The sequence below is a fragment of the Oncorhynchus nerka genome, linkage group LG28, assembly GCF_034236695.1.
Source record: "Oncorhynchus nerka isolate Pitt River linkage group LG28, Oner_Uvic_2.0, whole genome shotgun sequence".
Lineage (NCBI taxonomy): Eukaryota > Metazoa > Chordata > Actinopteri > Salmoniformes > Salmonidae > Oncorhynchus > Oncorhynchus nerka.
The window spans coordinates 24,367,602-24,390,688 of NC_088423.1; the positions used below are offsets into that span (position 1 = coordinate 24,367,602).

The 23,087-nt window shown below is 39.3% G+C and overlaps 1 protein-coding gene across 1 annotated transcript in view; it reads right to left on the minus strand.

Annotated features, from left to right (window-relative positions):
* LOC115113847 (CUB and sushi domain-containing protein 1-like) overlaps positions 1 to 23,087 on the minus strand; it is a 494,033-nt gene that overhangs the window by 322,919 nt on the left and 148,027 nt on the right. The window contains exon 2 of the mRNA XM_029641828.2: positions 5,481 to 5,697. Coding sequence (XP_029497688.2) covers positions 5,481 to 5,697 — 217 coding nt within the window. The remainder of the gene's footprint in view (positions 1 to 5,480; positions 5,698 to 23,087) is intronic.

Sequence of the window (23,087 nt, forward strand, 5' to 3'; positions counted from 1 at the left end):
GTTGTTAGGCTTGGCTGCCTGAGGCGATTCTCAATCAGAGTCAGGTGATTTTCGTTGTCTCTGACTGGGAACCGAATTTAGGTAGCCTCAGTTTCGCTGTGTATTTCGTGGGTGATTGTTCCTGTCTTCGTGTAGTGTGCACCAGATAGGCTGTAATAGTTTCACGTTCCGTTTGTTGTTTTCGTCTTTGTCAGTTATGTCATGTATCGTTCCGTTTTCATACATTAAAGTAACATGAGTAACCACCACGCTGCATTTCGGTCCGACTCTCTTTCAACAACAGACGAACGCCGTTACAGTATTAAATTGAAGTCTATTTTTAAACGTGTCAAGTCTGGTAAGACTTTGCCATTCTATTGCTTAAGAGTTTTGTTATTATATTATTGTCCAAATGTATTAAAATTATGAGTCTGTAATCAGCAAGGGGCCCTCCAGATTTTCCTGGTTTTAATATAACTGAAATAAGTGTTTGCTCTTATTCCATCCAGCACTGCGGTTATCGCCTGTCTTCAGGTGCAAAGAAGCTATTTCTCACCCTAGAAATCACTAGTACATATTTGCAATTACGCCTGTGCCAGTGAGATATTAGATTCAGCCAAAGATTCAGCCAAACATGAGATATGTTCACTTAGACCACAGAGGGTACCTACACTGTCACTACATAGTAATGAATTAGTTCCTTCACTTTGACAGCCTATGTAAATACATAGGTAAATAGGGGGCCATTTGTCATTCAAAATAAGGAATACATCTGAAATGGTTTGAAAACTATTGTGAAAAAGTATTAATGTAAGAAAGAAGAAAGGTTATTCAAGTCTATTGCAATAATAATTAACAGTAAGATATGTACTCCTTCACTACAATACACAGTAGGCTTCCAACTCTTTACAATGCACAGGCGAACTCCCTTTCACCTGCATCCATAGTCTGCACATGTTCAGGTATCAGTATGTTATTCAAAGGTCAGGGGAAGTATCATTCTCAAAGGACAGCATATGCAACATAACAGCTGCTTCATGTGGAGGAAATCTGTGCAGCGTAATGCCTCCTATCAGTCAGAAATGCCAGTCGGCCTGGGTGTGGCCAGCATGTTCTCTTTTGAATGACTGTTTCAGCGACCTTTATTTACTTTCAGACCTGCAAAGTGCTTACTGCTCTCTTTCAATGAATATGAAGTCTTCATCTCTAGTGAAGTGGTGTTTATCTCTACTTTCCCAAGACTGTTGTCTTTATTCATAGAGCTCAACTCAATACAGCTCAATACGTTGTTTGTTGTGGGCCTACAGTACTGTACAGTTGTGTCTTGCTGCTATGGCACTATTTGTTATCTTTATTTTTTTAAATGGCTTCAACTTTTGATACCATTCTGAGACATGAATAAAAAAGCTTATAAAATGATCCAATGCAGCAATGCAAACAACAGGGCAAAGCCACTTCCTCCACATCCTACCCATGCTTACTTAGTTCAGCTAGCTTGAATCCCTATTCTCCTGTGCTGGATTTGTTCAAATCACTGGTTATCTTTGCCCGCCCTATTTTCCTTGCTGACTGTAGGCTATACTGTTATATATATTTGATGCATTTCATTAGTATAAAAACACAGGAATTTAGGTTTCACTGACACCTTGTGGTGTTAAGTCACTGTTACCAGCCAGCATCTTAGAGGTAATGGGTACACATTTGGAGCTGAGGAGACAGACAGGTAATGGGTACATTTTTGGAGCTGAGGAGACAGACAGAGAGGGCAACTGTGATGGTAGAAGGCAACGTTTATAGGTCGAAACCCACAGTGTTATAAAGTTTGACACTGCAGTCATGGTGAGCAGTGTTTGTCACTCTCCACAGACACAGATGTAGAGTCCCATCTCAGCCAAGGAGAGGTTCACCAGAGACGGATACTGCTTGTCACTGGAGCATCGCTCCAAACCCTCTGGTAATGCCTTGTGTTTAATTAGCATAAACACAGAATTGCATTGCCATACGATTAAATTCTAAATGATAAAGAGCCATTGGTGAAAAGGAGGACGGGGTAAAGAAAGCCCCCTTTACAGAGTCTGAAGAGATCATATAGCAAGTGATCTTTGCCCGTTTAATGACCTGCTTATGCTAGTTATTTCCCTGAAGTAATGACATCAACACTTCATGTCACACAGTATGAGGTGTGTGTTAACAGACTATTAACAGTTTTCCATGTCTTCACACACACACCTAAATGAGATGGAATGAGAAGTTTGTGAATACCAGATGGAGTGCATTGAGCCTTTACCAGACAGAAATTTAGTGGGAATCCAACTTTTCTCTCAAGCGGCTTCGACAATCGGGAGCTCTCTCCCTGTCTCTGTCTGTAACTCAGACTTGGTCAATGTTTTTAAAAGGCTTGATTAAAATGTATCTTCTCAGATCGGTCTTTTAGTTAAACTCGTATGATTTAAAAAATGTAAGTATATTTTGGTTTTCTAATTTCTTGCTGTTTAATGTACATCACTAGTGATTTTGCTTGTGTGTTGCAGTGCACACACTTAGAGTGCATTTGGCAAGTATTCAGACCCCTTGACTTTTCACATTTTGTTACGTTACAGCCTTATTCTAAAATTGATTAAAACATTTTTTTCATCAATCTACACAAAACACCTCATAATGACAAAGTAAAACCATGTTTTTAGACATTTCTGCAAATGTTTTACAAATAACAGACTGAAATATCACATTTACATAAGTATTCAGACTCAGTACTCTGTTGAAGCACCTTTGACAGGGATTACAGCCTCAAGTCTTCTTGGGTATGATGCTACAAGCTTGGCACACCTGTATTTGGGGAGTTTCTCCCATTATTCTCTGCAGATCCTTTCAAGCCCTGTCAGGTTGGATGGGTAGCGTCGCTGCACAGCTATTTTCAGGTCTCTCCAGAGATGTTTGATCAGGTTCAAATCCAGGCTCTAGCTGGACCTTTAAAGGACATTCAGAGACTTGAACCAAAGCCACTCCTGCGTTGTCTTGGCTGTGTGCTTTGGATCGTTGTCCTGTTGGAAGGTGAACCTTAGGACCTCAGACTGGGGCAGAGTGCTTTGGAGCAGGTTTTCATCGAGGAGCTCTCTGTACTTTGCTCCATTCATCTTTCGCTCGATCCTGACTAGTCTCCCAGTCCCTGCCATTAGAAACATCGCCACAGCATGATTCTGCCAACAGTATGCTTCACTTTAGGGATGGTGCCAGGTTTCCTACAGACGTTACGCTTGGCATTCAGGCCAAAGAAAATCTTGTTTCTCATGGTCTGAGAGTAATTTAGGTGCCATTTGGCCTTTTATTGAGGCGTGGCTTCCGTCTGGCATCTCTACCATAAAGGCCTGATTGGTGGAGTGTTGCAGAGATGGTTGCCCTTCTGGAAGGTTCTCCCATCTCCACAGAGGAACTCATGAGCTCTGTTAGAGTGACCATCAGGTTCTTGGTCTTGGTGGTTCCAAACTTCTTCCATTTAAGAAGGATGGAGGCCTCTGTGTTCTTGGGGACCTTCAATGCTGAATAAATGTTTTGGTACCCTTCCCCAGAGCTGTGTCTTGACACAATTCTGTCTCGGAGCGCTAAAGACAATTCCTTTAACCTCATGGCTTGGTTTTTGCTCTGACATGCACTGTCAACTGTGGGACCTTATATAGACAGGTGTGTGGCTTTCCAAATCATGTCCAATCAATTGAATTTACCACAGATGGACTCCAATCAAGTTGTAGAAACATCTCAAGGATGATCAATGGAAACAGGATGCACCTGAGCTCAATTTTGAGTCTCATAGCAAAGAGTCTGAATATTTACATAAATAAGGTATTTCTAAAAACCTGTTTTCGCTTTGTCATTATTGAGTATTGTGTGTAGATTGATTAAAAATAAGGCTGTAACGTAACAAAATGTGGAAAAAGAGAAGGGGTCTGTAACGGTTTTCTTGACTTGAAGGAGAGGCGGACCAAAATGCAGCGTGGTTTCTATTCCTGGTTCTTTAATAAATACTCTACACATGAACAAACTAACAAAACAAGAAACGTGAAAACCCAAAACAGCCCTATCTGGTGCAAACACAGAGACAGGAACAATCACCCACAAACACACAGTGAAACCCAGGCTGCTTAAGTATGATTCTCAATCAGAGACAACTAATGACACCTGCCTCTGATTGAGAACCATACTAGGTCGAAAAATAGAAATACCCAAATCATAGAAAAACAAACATAGACTGCCCACGCCAACTCACGCCCTGACCATACTAAATAATGACAAAACAAAGGAAATAAAAGTCAGAACGTGACAGGGTCTGAATACTTTACGAATGCACTGTACTTTTCCACACAAGTTGATGTATTTGCATGTCCTTTAAAACTTTGTTGTCTTGACATTGAGAGCTGTATAATAAAATGTATAATTATCATTAGCCTGGTATTTTCCCATTGGCTAAGAGACTGACTGACATTTTCACTGATCTAGTCAATAATACATGGAATCACATTGAGCGGGTGCTCTGTCTAACACTTTATATTCATTAAGTAAGTAGCCTTGCACGAGCCTTGGCTTGTGTTATCCGGAAAGTGCTCTCCTGTTTCGGTACCGTGAGGCAGTTTGATGTACTAGTACACCCCCTAGACAGGACGCTATACAATCGCAGGGCCCTACCAACAATCTATCTCCGTCATGCTGATTGCCAAGCAGAGTTGCAGCGGGTACCATTTTCAGTCTTTGGTATAACTCAAACGGGGATCGAACTCCCAACCTTCCAATCTCTGGACAGACAATCAAACTAGAAGGCCACTGAGTTGGTAAACACTTTATAATACTACTCACATATTTACTTGGTAAATACTTTTCAGCAGCATTAGTTTCACTTTACCCTCTTTATGCAAAGTTGTGTTAATAATGTGTATGCTTTTACAAAAATAATCCTGCATAATCCTGAATTAAGGCATTCCATTTTCACTTGGAGGACAAGTATTTTGAGATTGCCTTTATTGATTGCAGATCCCCATTACTTACTTCAACGCCAAGAGGGTGCCTCCCGTACCAACCTATTGGCATACTTCAAACCTGGTAAGCGCAACCTTGGCAACCACAGGGATGCAGTTTAGCCTGCATGGCGTTACAAATGTTTACTTGTTTCAGAAGGGTCCTAATGGGAATTTTACGTTTTCAGTTGATTTGCTCTTTTATGGCAAGATAAAGAAGCCATGTGGTACTTTAGGTACAGTTGGAATGAATGAGTGCCCTTATAACATCAATATAACTATTCAGTGGGTACACATGAATGTTCAACACTACACAACTAAAGTATGTATCACTTAACAGGCCAAAATCTATATACTGGCATCTGTCATGTCAGCATGATAATAACCTTAGCATTGCTAGTGCCACACAGGACCACTAAAGTTACAACAATACAGTACTGTAACACTCAAATCCAATGAATACATATAAAACTGCATATGAGTAAGTAAAAGTCTTACCTAATTTTCAGGTTTCCTGGCTGCGGTTGGCCATCATAAATGGAGACTATGTCAAAGTCCTCTTCAAGAGCAAAGGTGTGAAATGACAACTGTATCCTATTTCGTTCTCCTGTAATGATGATCCAGGTACAGTTGGCATAGTTTGGGTAGCCATGGGGAAAGCCAGGACTCTCTATCGTTCCATTTAGTCCTTGTACAACACCACCACAAGTTTGACCTGAGGACAAAGATCAAAGACAGACATTAGATATAATATGGGTCTTTTAGATTTCCAATCTAAGAATTTACAGATTGTACCACAAAACTTTTGAAATATAACAACACCGAACCCGGTGAACTACTCTGTAGGGAAACTCCTTCTGCAATATTATACGTGACTCACAGAGGGATTTCTGTGGTGTCCTGATGAACCGTCCTCAAGTATGCCACTTAAACAGCATTTTTGTAGCATAACAAAGCATCCCATTATCCATTAGAAGCCTCAGGTTTGTATACAATAACCACTCTTCACAAACATGAAATATATATGTGTTTGGGTATGTTTTAACATGTTGACATATGCACATTGATGGTCAATGTTCCTCAATGTTCCATTTCACATTTCTCGCTTTCTCGCTGCATCATATCGTATGCAGCATAGGGGGACCTTCCAATATCTTGGCCTATTTATGATTGAAAAGCAGCATGTGAGAAATACAGCGAGCACACAAATGCTTGCACACACCATGATTATACAAGTCATTAGGCTATACCTCATCAAAGAGGTGTAGAATCTTTTATAAAAGGAGATTGTCCTTTCAACCTCTCGAGATTTGCAATGAAAGAGTAACAAGGCTAAATCCTGATTTTTTTTGGCAAGAACCATTTACTCAAAGTAAATAAACAGAGTGTGTTTCTTGCATGTAGATGTCAAGCATTGAATTCAATTAAATGTGCTTGCTGCTAATACTCCCGGTAGAGATTCGTGTCAATCGAAACCCACTCATAGAAAGAAGACAGACATCATTTTAAAATGTTGTTGGTGGCTATGAGAGTAGCTGAAAGGCTAGGGCTGATTTTAATTTCCTGCCATTGGAAAACATTGCTCTCAATTTCCTATCTGTTGATGTATTTTAATTACCATTGTTATTCTTAGAACATAACGTCAGAAATATAAACAGTCCACATTTGTCTAGACTAGTGCTCTAAATTGATAAAGGATGATGGAACTACAAGTATGGGTGTCTGTTCATATGTAAGAAAAACCCGATTTTCAGAAACAGAGAATGAAAAAATGCTGAATTATCAAAGCTTTGTCAAAGCTTCTGACCCAATATATTCTAACTATGGTACCATCAAATTGCTAAATCATAAGACCTCAGCAATAAAAACATAATTTTTAGTGACAAACAAAACAGAATAGGCTACAGTAATTCTAAGGTAAAACGAGTTATACATTAAGCAGCGAATTAAAACAAGTAGATGTGTTTACGTATTAGAAGGTGTAACCAGGGGGACCTTCCAATATCTTGTCTTATTTATGATTGAAAAGCAGTATGTATGAAATCAGTGTCATGTTGTATTGTTAACTAATGGACCAAACCTATAAAGGAACCAAAACCAAATAAATAGACACCAGATGGGACATGCTATATCTCTAAGAGTTTACATTAATGGACCACTCCAAATATGCCTAAAACATGCTCAGGCTGTAACCAGATGACGCTGGATTTGTTTGATGCTGGACACCCTCAGACATCTGTATATTGTTATCAAATCAAATTTGATTGGTAAAATACACATATTTAGCAGATGTTATTACGGGTGTAGCCAAATGCCCTCTAAAAGTGTAATAGTAGGGAACTTTCTGTTCCAATGCACTTTGTGTACTTTGTACTATAATAATGTAGATGGGCATTTGAGTTAAACAATATTTGTGTTGGCATATTATTTCATATTGTACATGTTAGCATGAATGATAACCATGGTTGGGTAGGTTACTTTCTAAATGTAATCCGTTACAGTTACTAGTTACCTGTCCAAAATTGTAATCAGTAACAATTCAACCACATATATTGTAGGATAAATAAATATTAGAGTTTACATAGCTAGCCATAAATGGATGTTGCATTTTACATTATAGGTTGTTTATGCAGGCTTCTTCTAACCCATTACTTTCTACTACATACAGTTGAAGTCGGAAGTTTACATACACTTAGGTTGGAGTCATTCAAACTCGTTTTTCAACCACTCCACAAATGTCTTGTTAACAAACTGTAGTTTTGGCAAGTCAGGCAGGAAATTTACTTTGTGCATGACACAAGTAATTTTTCCAACAATTGTTTACAGGCAGATTATTTCACATATAATTCACTGTACCATAATTCCAGTGGGTCAGAAGTTTACATACATTAAGTTGACTGTGCCTTTAAATAGCTTGGACAATTTCAGAAAATGATGTCATGGCTTTAGAAGCTTCTGATAGGCTAATCGACATCATTTGAGTCAATTGGAGGTGTACCTGTGGATGTATTTCAAGGCCTACCTTCAAACTCAGTGCCTCTTTGCTTGACATCATGGGAAAATCAAAAGAAATCAGCCAAGACCTCAGAAAAAGAATTGTAGACCACAAGTCTGGTTCATCCTTGGCAAAAATTTCCAAACGCCTGAAGGTACCACGTTCCTCTGTACAAACAATAGTACACAAGTATAAACACCATGGGACCACGCAGCCGTCATACCATTCAGAAATGAACATACTTTGGTGCAAAATGTTCAAATCAATCCCAGAACAACAGCAAAGGACCTTGTGAAGATGCTGGAGGAAACAGGTACAAAAGTGTCTATATCCACAGTAAAACGAGTCCTATATCGACATAACCTGGAAGGCCGCTCAGCAAGGAAGAAGCCACTGCTCCAAAACCGCCATAAAAAAGCCAGACTACGGTTTGCAACTGCACATGGGGACGAAGATCGTACCTTTTGGAGAAATGTCCTCTGGTCTGATGAAACAAAAATAGAACTGTTTGGCCATAATGACCATCGTTATGTTTAGAGGAAAAAGGGGGAGGCTTGCAAGCCGAAGAACACCATCCCAACCGTGAAGCACGGAGGGGGGGCATCATGTTGTGGGGGTGCTTTGCTGCAGGAGGGGCTGGTGCACTTCACAAAATACATGGCATCATGAGGAAGGAAAATTATGTGGATATATTGAAGCAACATCTCAAGACATCAGTCAGGAAGTTAAAGCTTGGTTGCAAATGGGTCCTCCAAATGGACAATGACCCCAAGCATACTTTCAAAGTTGTGGCAAAATGGCTCAAGGACAACAAAGTCAAGGTATTGGAGTGACCATCACAAAGCCCTGGCCTCAATCCTTTAGAAAATGTGTGGGCAGAGCTGAAAAAGCGTGTGTTCTGAGCAAGGAGGCCTACAAACCTGACTCAGTTACACCAGCTCTGTCTGGAGGAATGGGACAAAATTCACCCAATTTATTGTGGGAAGCTGGTGGAAGGCTACCTGAACAGTTTGACCCAAGTTAAACAATTTAAAGGCAATGCTACAAAATACTAATTGAGTGTATGTTAACTTCTGACCCACTGGGAATGTGATGAAATAAATAAATTATTATCTCTACTTTTATTCAGACATTTCACATTCTTAAAATAAAGTGGTGATCCTAACTGACCTAGGATAGGTTATTTTTACGAGGATTAAATTTCAGGAATTGTGAAAAACTGAGTTGAAGTGTATTTGGCTAAGGTGTATGTAAACTTCCAACTTCAACTGTATAATAATATGATTAGGCTATTTCTTTGCATTAATAACCAAAGTCTGCCAGATTTCCAGGCATTCCAATTAATTGAAATCCCTTGATCTTCAAGAATAGGACATGGACATATCGATTATGTCACGCCCTGGCATAGAGAGGCTTTAATTCTCTATATTGGTTAGGCCAGGGTGTGACTAGGGTGGGCATTCTAGTTTCTTTATTTCTATGTTTTGGCCGTGTATGGTTCTCAATCAGGGACAGCTGTCTATCGTTGTCTCTGATTGGGAATCATACTTAGGCAGCCATTTTCCCACCTGTGTTTTGTGGGTAGTTATTTTTTTGTTTAGCTGCCTGACAGAACTGTGCGCTTTCGTTGTTATACTTTGTTGCAGTGTTCAGTTTAATAAATATTATGTACGTCTACCACGCTGCACCTTGGTCTCCTTCTTCAACCCACGAGAGTCATGACAGATTAGGCTAATTGTTTTACATGAGTATAACCCAAAAACTTAGGATTTATTAGCCTATGTTGTTTATCTTTTTGTCATGGAGGACTAATTGGGCTCGTCGCTTCAAGTTGAAAAATAAATGCTGCTCTCATGGAATAGCTATTTGCATGTGAGCAATGTATGCCATATGCTGCATTTGCTATAGGCCTAGTTTGTTTTTGTTGGTGACACTTTAATATCTCGATAATTTGTTGCTGTTTAAGTCTATCAAAAGTGTGCAAATTTGAGCATGTGTCCATTTTTCTTTTATCAGCACAAATTAGACTGAGCAATAAAAGCCCCACTCATAGTCTTCTAAAATTAAACTAGTTTTTGACAGTATGGAGCACAATACCACTGAGAAGTTTAGAAGGGAGGAACTTCCTCAAACTTTTCTATAGTCTTGGATCCCCTCTATGCAGCTGTTGGAAGATCACATTTTTCACTGGCTATCCACTGTTAAATTCAACCATTATTGGGTTAAAATACACATCTACATATGTGAACAGCCATTCACAACAACCAAAACCCATAAGGCGCAAATAGCTAAATGAGAGAGTAGCAGTGTGATTCACATCAATGTGCTATGTAGATATCAATAAGTGTAGCTTCTATGCAACCAAGAGTGTGTGTCCAGCGCAGTGTAAAAACTCTATAAAACTCTCTTGGTTGCATTGAAGCTATCATTTATTTATTTATTTTTATTTAACCTTTAATTAGCTAGGCAAGTCAGTTAAGGACACATTCTTATTTACAATGACGGCTTACCAAAAGGCAAATGGCCTCTTGCGGGGATGGGCTGAGATTAAAAATAGAAAATAAATTAAATTAAAATATAGGACAAAACACACATCACGACAAGAGAGACAACACAAAACTACATAAAGTGAGACCTAAGACAACAACATAGCATGGCAGCAACACAGGACAACACAGCATGGTAGCAACACAACATGACAACAAAATGGTAGCGGCATAACATGGCAGCAGCACAACATGGTACAAACATTCTTTGGCACAGACAACAGCACAAAGGGCAAGAAGATAGAGACAACAATACATCCCACAAAGCAGCCAACTGTCAGTAAGCATGTCCATGATTGAGTCTTTGAATGAAGGGATTGAGATAAAACTGTCCAGTTTGAGTGTTTGTTGCAGCTCGTTCGAGTTGCTAGCTGCAGCGAACTGAAAAGAGGAGCAACCCAGCGATGTGTGTACTTTGGGGACCTTTAACAGAATGTGACTGGCAGAATGGGTGTTGTATGTGGAGGATGAGGGCTGCAATAGATATCTCAGATGGGGGTAAGTGAGGCCAAAGAGGGTTTTATAAATAAGCATCAACCAGTGGGTCTTGCGACAGGTATACAGAGATGACCACTTTCCAGAAGAGTATAGAGTGCAGTGATGTGTCCTATAAGGAGCATTGGTGACAAATCTGATGGCCAAAAGGTAAAGTACATCTAGCCGCTCGAGAGCACCCTTACCTGCCGATCTATAAATTACGTCTCCGTAATCTAGCATGGGTAGGACGGTCATCTGAATAAAGGTTAGTTTAGCAGCTGGGGTGAATGTGGAGCAATTACGATAGAGGAAACCAAGTCTAGATTTAACTTTAGCCTGCAGCTTTGATATGTGCTGAGATAAGGACAGTGTACCGTCTAGCCATACTCCAAAGTACTTGTATAAGGTGATTACCTCAAACTCTAAACCCTCAGAGGTAGTAATCACACCTGTGGGGAGAGGGGCATTCTTCTTACCAAACCACATGCCCTTTGTTTTGGAGGTGTTCAGAACAAGGTTAAGGGCAGAGAAAGCTTGTTGGACACTAAGAAAGCTTTGTTGTAGATCATTTAACACAACATTCGGGGAGGGGCCAGCTGAGTATAAGACTGCATCATCTGCATATAAATGGATGAGACAGCTTCCTACTGCCTGAGCTATGTTGTTGATTTAAATTGAGAAGAGCATGGGGCCTAGGAACGAGCCTTGGGGTACACGCTTGGTGACGGGCAGTGGCTGAGACAGCAGATGTTCTGATCTTTGAGAGAGGTAGTTAGCAAACCAGGCCAAAGACCCCTCAGAGACACCAATACTCCTTAGCCGGCCCACAAGAATGGAATGGTCTACCGTATCAAAAGCTTTGGCCAAGTCAATAAAAATAGCAGCACAACATTGCTTAGAATCAAGGGCAATGGTGACATCATTGTGGACCTTTAAGGTCGCGTCCATCCACAATCATAAGTGGTATCCATATCGCCCGTAGGCTACACTACTGCTGTCGTCCTTACCTCCAAGCCTTTATTCAAGTTGGATAATCTTTGAATGCCGACAGCAGTCGCACCATTGGAAAACATAGCTGACATTACAACTAATTCATACAAAAGTCAAGAGTTGACTATAACATAAGTTCAAACAAAGTGAGTGTGTGTATATGTGTGTAACTGTTTGTGTATGTGTGTGTATTATGGTGTGTATTATACATTCTCATCATAAAAATATATCCCCATTCCCCAATCGAATACCTTCATTTTCTCCATTCTGGCAACCCTCATAAAATTCATCATAGCCGTGCTTAAAATGCATTGTGAAAGAAATGGTAGAATGTACACAAAGAAGTGGAGCTCTAAGAAATATGAAATGCGTTATGAAGAAAATTGTGTAGGCCTACTGTTACCTACACAAAATAAGGGCCTTTCTGACTACAAGTGCACCAGTATCCCAAATTATTATGCAAAACAAGCATAGAAAACAGTATTGGCATTAATAAAAATGTTTAAAAAATAACGTAAGGCTACTATTATATTATAATTATTTTGGTGACACCCTCCCTGGTTGATAAAACTTATTGGGTTGTTAACATGTTTTTTTATTATATATAAATAAATGTAGGACACAAAACAAAGTCAGTGTAGAACACCATTTGCCCAACATGCATTGTGCTAATAACTTTATAAAAATATTTTCCTCTGAATGAAGTTGCACAAACATGTGTCTTTTCACGCGAATTAAGCCACACAAAACACATGAAATCTGCAGAAAGACTTTTTGTACATATTTGCACGAATTGAGTGTGAGATTGTGTTGCAACATGTGGTCAGACTCGCTCAGGCCGAATAAACTTAAACTTGTGCCTTTTTTCAAAGCTGATTTAAATGTCACCAGTGCAACAGTAATGAGATCCACAACAAGGGATTCATTTTTGACTAGTTTGAACTGACCGCCATTAAAGCTGCCCTTGCAGAGAACCACCTTGCACTCTTGAACAAGAAATACAGCTTTAATTGTGCCACTGATAGAACTCTTTATTGATTTATTAACATTATTACTGCAGTAGCCAACCCGGGGCTGACGGTCAATACATTCCCACAATTTGCCTCAATAACAACCAAGCAGGGGCCAGATATTGAAATACATTATATCGAATAAACAACCATATAACTCCATTAATAAAGAAATATAATTTCAATTTATGATGAATAGCCAGTTGGTTGCTCCTCCAACGGGGTTGTAAAAGCAATAGCAAATTACGTTTTTATTAATGCACAGTAAACATGCTATTAGCAGTCATGTATTAGTGACACCCCAATGAGTGATCTCTGCATGCTCTGTTAGAACAGGGACATCCAGTGATGTTCAGAAAAACAACAATCAGTACAGAAGCATTTCTGATGAAATAAGGTACCTACTCAGGCGAGATCGTAAACAAGATTACAACATAATGATGCTCGTATTCTAACCTATCATATAAGGTCAGAACAAACTGTTTGAGGAAAGTTATTGCATTGACTATAACACATCAAGATTGTGACACTGTTACAATGAAGCATTGTGAGTCATTGGAAGAGCAGGCGAATCCATGTTTCAATTACAGTGGAATATGATTCACTGACACAAAATCATCTAAATGACATTTGCAAAAGGGGGAACAACAATCTCCTACTAACATTATCATGAGACGATTGTTGCCATTGTTTTCTCTAAATTCCGCCATGAATATCAAATGTGCCTTTGTTTCATTATCAAATCTAAAATGCCAAGCTTCTGCATTTAAAATGGAGAAGTTAAGGTTCTCAGCTTCTTGTTCATAAGAAGTACATGTATATATACCATTCACAAGAGTAGCCTAACGAATTATATCTGCACAGTGTGCAATGATTCCACTGTACTATTTAAATAACATTGACCATGTCACTCCATGCCAGTGTTAATTTTGGCAGGTATTTTAGATGTAGTTTTAGTCTTAGTTTTAGTATTAAAATACCTTTTAGTCTTAGTCACATTTTAGTCATTTCATCCTTTGTTAGTTTTAGTTATTAATCAGTTGACTAAAACTGGGCAATTTTAGTCTAGGTTTCGTCAGAGTTTCTATGAAACAATGAATATTTAGGCTACCTCTAACTTCCATGATGTGCACATTCAGATAGCCTTGTTCAACTAGGCCTCCTATCCCCTTGTATATCTTAGCTGGCAACATTGATATTGTGGCAGATAGTAAACAATGCCAGCCATAATTAACCACATAGTCCATAAAGCCTTGGCTAAAAGGTTTTAAACAATTACAGCTAAAATTTTCTCCACATCATAACCGTCAAGGAGGGTAAATAACAGTGGTTTGCTTGAAAAGGGGCTTTTCAAAAATACCAGAAGTATTACTGTACTCCTAATATTCAACAAATATCATTCGTTTTTCACATAAGAAAAAAGCAACCGCAACTGACATTTGCGGACCGTAGAGCGAGAGCAGCAACACAGAGGAATTAATTTTTTATTACATTTTTTATTTAACCTTTATTTAACCAGGAAGGGCTCGTTGAGATTTAAAATCTCTTTTTCAAGAGCGTCCTGGCCAAGATAGGCAGCACCAAGACATTACAAAAATTACAGACAGACAATATGAAAAACTACAAGTAATCTAGTAAAAACGATTGAATTCACAAGAGTATAACAAAATCAAAAACAGCAAAATAAAAACATTGACAGGTCAGGGAATCAGCCTCAAAATCCTTCATCAGTGATTTAAAAACACCAATTGGGACAAGTTCTTCCAGTTTAAAAGTATTTTGTAAGGCGTTCCAAGACGATGGCGCAGAGTACATAAAAGCCCTTTTACCAAATTCAGTTAGGACATTTTGAACAGTTAGCTGGGTAAAGTCCAGCAAACGAAGAGAGTACCCACCACATTTCTGAACAATAAAAATGCCCAAATAAAAAGGTAGTAAACCCAAAGCTGAGCCTACGAGTGACTAGAGAAGGCCAGCCAACCCTGGTATACAAAGTGCAGTGGTGCGTAAGGGTTTTGCAGTTTAAAATAAATCTCAAAGTGCCATGGTAAAGAGTGTCAATTGATCTCAAACACTGAGCGGAAGCATTAAAATTTAAAATATCCCCATAGTCTAGTAAAGGCATAAATGTAGCTGATTACTAGCCTCCTTCTGGCTTCAAAAGAAAAACAGGCCTTATTCCTCAAATAAAATCTAAATTATTTTGTAAGTTGTTGAATATGCAATTTAAAAGAGAGGCCGTCATCAATTAACATTCCAAGATATTTATATGAGGTAACAACATCCATCTCCTTGCCCTGACAGGTAGTAATAGGTGAAAGGTTCAGAGGTCTATTTCTTGCATTAGACAACACCATTAGTTTAGTTTTGTCACTATTGAGGATAAGCTTTAATTGACACAAGGTATGTTGAACAGTATAAAAAGCAGTTTGCAAGTTCTGGAAAGCTTTTGTAAGAGACGAGGCACAACAGTAAATAACAGTATCATCAGCATAAAAATGAAGTTGGCATTTGGGATATTTTTGTCTAAATCATTTAAATAAATAGTGAATAAGAGAGGACCAAGTACAGAGCCTTGGGGCACACCATTAAAGACAGACAATTTAACAGACATAAGCCCATCAAATTGAGTGCACCGAGTTCTATCAGACAGATAGTAAGCAAACCATGCAACTGCATGCTCCGAAAGACCTACACTCGACAATCTCTGCCTTAGTATAGCATGATCAACTGTATCAAAAGCCTTAGAGAGATCAATAAAAAGTGAGACACAGTGCTGTTTTTTGTCAAGGGCTTCGGTGATATCATTTAAAACCTTCATGGCTGCTGTAATTGTGATATGCTTCTTCCTGAAGCCTGATTGGTACATTGATAAAATAGAGTTGTGGTAGAACAAATGCTGATTTCCAGATCTTTGGAATTTCATTACATTCCAGGGTTAATAGCCAGATTTAATAAAAAGCAGGGATCCAAAAGATCAGGACCTGCAGGCTTTCTCTGATCTAAGGATTTCAGGGCTTTATGTACCACCTGCACTGAGAATGGCAAAAAGCTAAAAGTTTGACCAGCTCTCACTGGTTCATCCACACAGGGTTGTACAGAGACAGAGGACACTGAATCAAACAGCCTACCAGATGATACAAAGTGCTCATTGAAACAATTCAGCATTTCAGTTTTGTCATATATAGCAACAGAGTCCTTCAAAACACATGACGGTAATTCATTAACATTACTGTTACCAGACATAGACTTAATAGCCTTCCAAAACGTTCTAGGGTGATTCAGGTTATCAGTGGTAACAGACAGAAAATATTCAGACTTGGCCATCCTGAGAAGAAAAGAACACTTGTTTTGTAACTGCCTAAAAATTAGCCAATCAGCATCAGAACATGATTTCCTTGCTTTAGCCCAGGCTAGATTACGGTCGTGAATAATACAAGACAGCTCAGAAGAAAACCATGGATTATCCCGCCCTTTAACCCTGAACCTGCGGAATGGGGCATGTTTGTTTACTATTTGGAGAAAAAAATGAAAGAATTTCCAGGCAGTTTCCACATCAGGGAATTACTGCGCACATGGGATAATAGAGCTTCTGATGTGATCAAGGCAAAAATAGCCTACATGATAGTAAGAGAGAGAGTAAACATTATTGTTTCTAGACTAGTTGAAGTTAGTTACAAGTGAAGTGTCCTGGCTATGCATCAATTCAACAGATTGACGAGTGACTGAAGTGTCCGCATGGGAGCTGTGTGGGAGAGCCGGCCAGATCAGCTCAATCAGGACACTGAAATATGTTAGTTCTGTCAATGACAGGGTTGCATGAAATATTCTGCATGCATGCTTATAATTGGACAAAACAGATGAAAATAAGCTTCCTGTCAAATGAATGTCCATTAGTCTCATATGGAATTCTATTCTTGTCACATTTTTGTTGACTAAAATAAAAAGTAATTTGTAATAGTTAGTGGTTTTACCAGGACATCTCGATATCGTCATAGTTTTAGTCAGAAACAAATTGGTCATTGACAAGGATTTTTCATCATAGTTACTGTTCACAAAATTAACACTGCAGCCTTATTCCAAAAAAATATATATTTGTAATCCTCGGCAATCTACACAGAATACCCCATAACTACAAAGCGAAAAACAGGTAATTATACATTTTTTCAAATTAATGAAAAATAAATATTTAAACATACATAAGTAATTAGACCCTTTGCTATGAAACTCGAAGTTGAGCTCAGGTGCATCCTGTTTCCATTGATCATTCTTGAGATGTTTCTACAACTTGATTGGAGTCCCCCTGTGGTAAATTCAATTGATTGGACATGATTTGGAAAGGCCTGTTATATAAGGTCCCACAGTTAACACTGCAAGTTAGAGCAAAAACCAAGCCTTGAGGTCGAAGGAATTGTCTGTAGAGCGCCGAGACAGGATTGTGGTGAGGCACAGATCTGGGGAAGGGTACCAAAACAATTTTGCAGAATTGAATTCCCCAAGAACACAGTGGCCTCCATCCCTTTTAAATGGAAGACATTTGGAACCACCAAGAATCTCCCTAGAGCAATTGGGGGAGAAGGGCCTTGCTCAGGTAGGTGACCTAGAACCCAATGGTCACTCTGACAGAGTTCCTCTGTGGAGATGGGAGAATCTTCCAGAAGGACAACCATCTCTGCAGCACTCCACCAATCAGGCCTTTATGGTAGAGAGGCCAGACCAAAGCCACTCTTCAGTAAAATGCACATGACAGCACGCTATGAGTTTGCCAAAAGGCACCTAAAGACTCTCAGACCATGAGAAACAAGATTATCTGCTCTGATAAAAGCAAGATTTAACTCTTTGGCCTGAATGCCAAGCATCACGTCTGGAGGAAACCTGGCACCATCCCTACCGTGAAGCATGGTGGTGGCAGCATCATTCTGTTGGGATGTTTTTCATTGGCAGGGACTGGGAGACTAGTCAGGACCGAGGGAAAGATGAACGGAACAAAGTACAGAGAGATCCTTGCTGAAAACCTGCTCCAGAGTCCTCAGGACCTCAGACTGGGGCGAAGGTTCACCCTCCAACAGGACAACGATCCGAAGCACACAGCCAAGACAACGCAGTCTCTGAATGTGTTTGACTGGCCCAGCCATCTCTGGTGAGACCTGAAAATAGCTGTGCAGCAACGCTCCCCATCCAACCTGACAGAGCTTGAGAGGATCTGCAGAGAAGAATACGAGAAATTCCCCAAATACAGGTGTTTCAAGCTTGTACCTAAGAAGACTTGATGCTGTAATTGCTGCCAAATGTTCTTCAACAAAGTACTGGGATCTAAATACTTATGTAAATACAGGTGAGCTAAGCTTGTAGCGTCATACCCAAGAAGACTCAATGCTGCAATCATTGCCAAAGGTGTTTCAACAAAGTACTGAGTAAAGGGGTCTGAATAGTTATGTAAATGTAATATTTCATTTTTTAAAGTTGAAAAGTGTGCAAACATTTCTAAATACCTGTTTTTGCTTTGTCATTATGAGGTATTGTGTGTAGATTGATGACGAAAAAAATGATTTAATACATTTTAGAATAAGGCTGTAAAGTAACAAAATGTGGAAAAAGTCAAGGGGTCTGAGTACTTTCCGAAGGCACTGCATGCAACACCTAGCCATGTTTACCAAAGTTATATCCCTCCAAAGACATTTTTCTAATGTACACAAACAGTTGATTAAAAGGTTGATTGAACTAGCGTAGTCACATATTTTATTTTGACATTACATGCAATATAACAGATACTAAGTCATGTTTGCCGTATTGCTCAACAAAATGTTTTGTGGGAGAAGATTTCTTGAATATATTTTTTAAAGCAAGTTGTGCATATATTTATGTTCAATTTCATGACACTAATTGTGTTTAAAATACTCATTGCCAGTGCTCTAGATCACTTCACTTTTTCACAGAGGAATTTCCACTCACTAAGTTCACATGTAAGTTATGTTGTCTACATATCATTGTCTGCTCAGTCTTATCAGCCACAACTTCAAGCCCTCCCTATTAATTTCTCACAAATTGGAAGAGAGTTGCTGGCAAGATTAATATTTCTGTATTGATAACAGGCTGCAAGACCATTGCCTGATGAGTAATCCATAATTTCTTGGCCCAGTTTGGTAGAGAGCCGCGTTTTACTTTGTTTTATTCGAGTATTTATGCACTGTGACTGTAAAGTCTGGACATGGACACCAAGACCCAGCAAATGGTAATGCTACTGGCTGTGGTGGCCATGAAAGTTTGTCAGACGGTAACTGTCATGCAAATGACTGCCCTTGTCTCACAGTAAAAGTGACCGTAGATGAACATAAACACCTTTAGTATCTCCAGGCTTCCAAGCTTACCAAGTCACTGATGCGTGCAGTTGCAATATCTACATTTTAGAAAGACTAATAAATACATATAATGTAGCCTGCACCATCACAATAAATCCATTATTTATTTTAGGCAGGTTTTAAGAAACATTACAATATGCAGAAAATGTATTTCAGAAGAACAGACTAGCATATTCTGAGTCAGCCTTATGTTAGGCCCTACTGGTCTGGCTAGGCTGTAGTACATGTAGCAGATTATACTTCACGTGACATTATTTTATATAATTTTATAGTAAGAAGAACACAATTGAAAGGGTAATAGAAAAAAATTGAAGGATATTTTTCATAAACAATTGACGAGCAAGTTGCATACATGGACCGGACCCCTTGACCTTTTTCACATTTTGTTGCGTTACAGCCTTATGCTGAAATTGATTAAATAGTTATTTTCCCCTCATCAATCTACACACAATACACAATACCCCATAATGACAAAGAAAAAAAAACGTTAATATCACATTTACATAAGTATTCAGATCCCAATACTTTGTTGAAAAACATTTGGCAGCGATTACAACATTGAGTCTTCTTGGGAACAAGCTTGAAACACCTGTATTTGTGAATTTCTCTTATTCTTCTCTGATGATCCTCTCAAGCTCTGTCAGGTTGGATGGGAGCGTTGTTGCACAGCTATTTTCAGGTCTCACCAGAGATGGCTGGGCGAGTCAAAGCCAATCATAGACTTTTCCCGAAGCCACTCCAGCGTTCTCTTGGCTGTGTGCTTAGGGTTGTTTTCCGGTTGGAGGGTGAACCTTCGCCCCAGTCTGAGGTCCTGAGCACTCTGGAGCAGGTTTTCAGCAAGGATCTCTCTGTACTTTGCTTCGTTCATCTTTCCCTCGGCCCTGACTAGTCTCCTAGTCCCTGCCGCTGAAAAACATACCCACAGCATAATGCTTCCACCACCATGCTTCACCGTAGTGATGATGTCAGGTTTCCTCCAGACGTGATGCTTGGCATTCAGGCCAAAGAGTTCAATCCTGGTTTCATCAGCGCAGAGAATCTTGTTTCTCATGGTCTGAGAGTCCTTTAGGTGCCTTTTGGCAAACTCCAAGTGGGCTGTCATGTGCATTTTACTGAGGAGTGGCTTCTGTCTGGCCACTCTACCATAAAGGCCTGATTGGTGGAGTACTACAGAGATGGTTGTCCTTCTGGAAGGTTCTCCCCACTCCACAGAGGAACTCTGGAGCTCTATCAGAGTGACCTCCCTGACCAAGGCCCTTTTCCACCAATATCTGCGTTTGGATGGGAGGCCAGCTCTTGGAAGAGTCTTGGTGGTTCCAAACTTCTTCTATTTAAGACGATAGAGCCCCCTGTGTTCTTGGGGACCTTCGATGCTGCAGAAATGTTTTGGTACCCTTCCCCAGATGTGTGCCTCGACACAATCCTGTCTCGGAGCTCTACGGACAATTCCTTTAACCTCATCGCTTGGTTTTTTGCTCTGACATGCACTGTCCACTGTGGGACCTTATATAGACAGGTTTGTGGCTTTCCAAATCATGTCCAATCAATTGAATTTTCCACAGGTGGACTCCAATCAAGTTGTAGAAACATCTCAAGGATGATCAATAGAAACAAGATGCACATGACCTCCATTTTGAGTCTCATAGCAAAGGGTCTGAATACTCAGATAAATCAAATATTTCTGTATTTGTTTTATTTGCAAACATTTCTAAAAACCTGTTTTTCACTTTGTCATTATTGGGTATTGTGTGTAGATTGATGAGGATTTTTTTTTTTAAATCAGTTTTAGAATAAGGCTGTAATGTAACAAAATGTGGAAAAATACAAGGGTCTGAATACTAGCTAGCCAGAAGTGTAACGGAGTTAAGAACTTCCCCTAACCTGACTCCACAGCCACCTGGATAAAAATATACCAATCATTACATTTCTATTGGCTCAACACAGAGGAACATTGTCAAGGAGGGCTATAGTAATGTGTGTTGGCAACCCAGTATGGGGCAATCAGACAGTTGAGGAAGCTAAGCTGTTAGTAGGAGGCTAAACAACAATTTATTTAGGAAGCTAAGCTGTTAAGCAGCAGGCGGGGTCAAAGGAAACTGTGTGCTAGCTAGCTAGGACTCCAGTATACAGGCAGGAGGAGTGGGTGACACCGGTGTCACACAAATAAAAATTGTGACACCAGCATGAAGATGGGGGGGATTAATGAAAAATAAATAGCACAGAAAGCTGGGAATCTCTTCTTTTAAATAGTGGCCAGTCAAAACTAAGTTTTCACAAACGATTACGCAATGACTTTGTTTATAAGAACACGTTTCACTATAGGCTATATGTCAGGGCTTTCCAACACTGTTCTGGGGGTCCTATATGCTACATTTAATTTCGAGTTATTTGGCCACTTTAGTTGTGATACAAATCTTATCAATACATATAGGCCTATGGGATGCGAGATGCGACAATTTATTATTTTAACCTCTCTGAACCACCCATACCGGATCCGGGATAATTGTCATCAGCAACGCTGAATAGCATAGCGCCACAGTCAAATAATATTACTAGAAAATATTCATATTCATGAAATCACAAGTGCAATATTGCAAAACACAGCTTAGCCTTTTGTTAATCCACCTGTCGTCTCAGATTTTGAAATTATGCTTTACAGCGAAAGCAATACAAGCGTTTGTAAATGTATCGATCGCTCGACAAAACAATAAGTACACTTAGCATCAGGTAACTTGGTCACGAAAATCAGAAAAGCAATCAAATGAATCGTTTACCTTTCATGATCTTCGGATGTTTTCACTCAAGAGACTCCCAGTTAGACAACAAATGTTCCTTTTGTTCCATAAAGATATTTTTTATATCCAAATACCTCCGTTAGTTTGGTGTGTTATGCACAGGAATCCACCGGGAAGAGCGGTCACGACAACGCAGACAAAAATTCAAAATAATATCCATAATGTCCACAGAAACATGTCAGACGTTTTTTATAATCAATCCTCAGGGTGTTTTTCAAATATCTATTCGATAATATATCTACCGGGACAGTTGGCTTTTCACTAGGACCGGGAGTAACAATGGCCACCTATCTCTTTTGCGCACAAGTCACTCTGAGAGCCCCCACCTATCCACTTCACGCTCATTCTTCAAAATAAAAGCCTGAAACTATGTCTGAAGACTGTTGACACCTTGATGAAGTGATAGGAAAAGGAATCTGGTTGATATACCTTTAAATGGAGCAATGGGAGGCTATGGAACATGGGTTTTTCAAAATAGAAGCCATTTCCTGGTTTGATTTTTCTCAGGGTTTCACCTGCAATATCAGTTCTGTTATACTCACAGACAATATTTTGACAGTTTTGGAAACTTTAGAGTGTTTTCTATCCTAATCTGTCATTTATATGCATATTCTAGCATCTGGTCCTGAGAAATAGGCCGTTTACTTTGGAAACTTTATTTTTCCAAACATAAAAATAGTGCCCTCAAGAGGTTTTAAAAAGTTGCAAAAAATTGTATGTGCTATGTTTCCTGCCATAGTAACCTTAACCGTTTAACCGTTTCTCATTCACAAGTGATAATGTTCTCACACATCAGACTATTCTCAATGTATTCTTGTCTTTACATATATTAACTAATATATACATATATTAACTAATATATGTGTGAAATTAATTTTGATTTAGAAAGGGACATTATCATGCACCTGTCAGAAGAAGGCCAGGGGGGAAAAA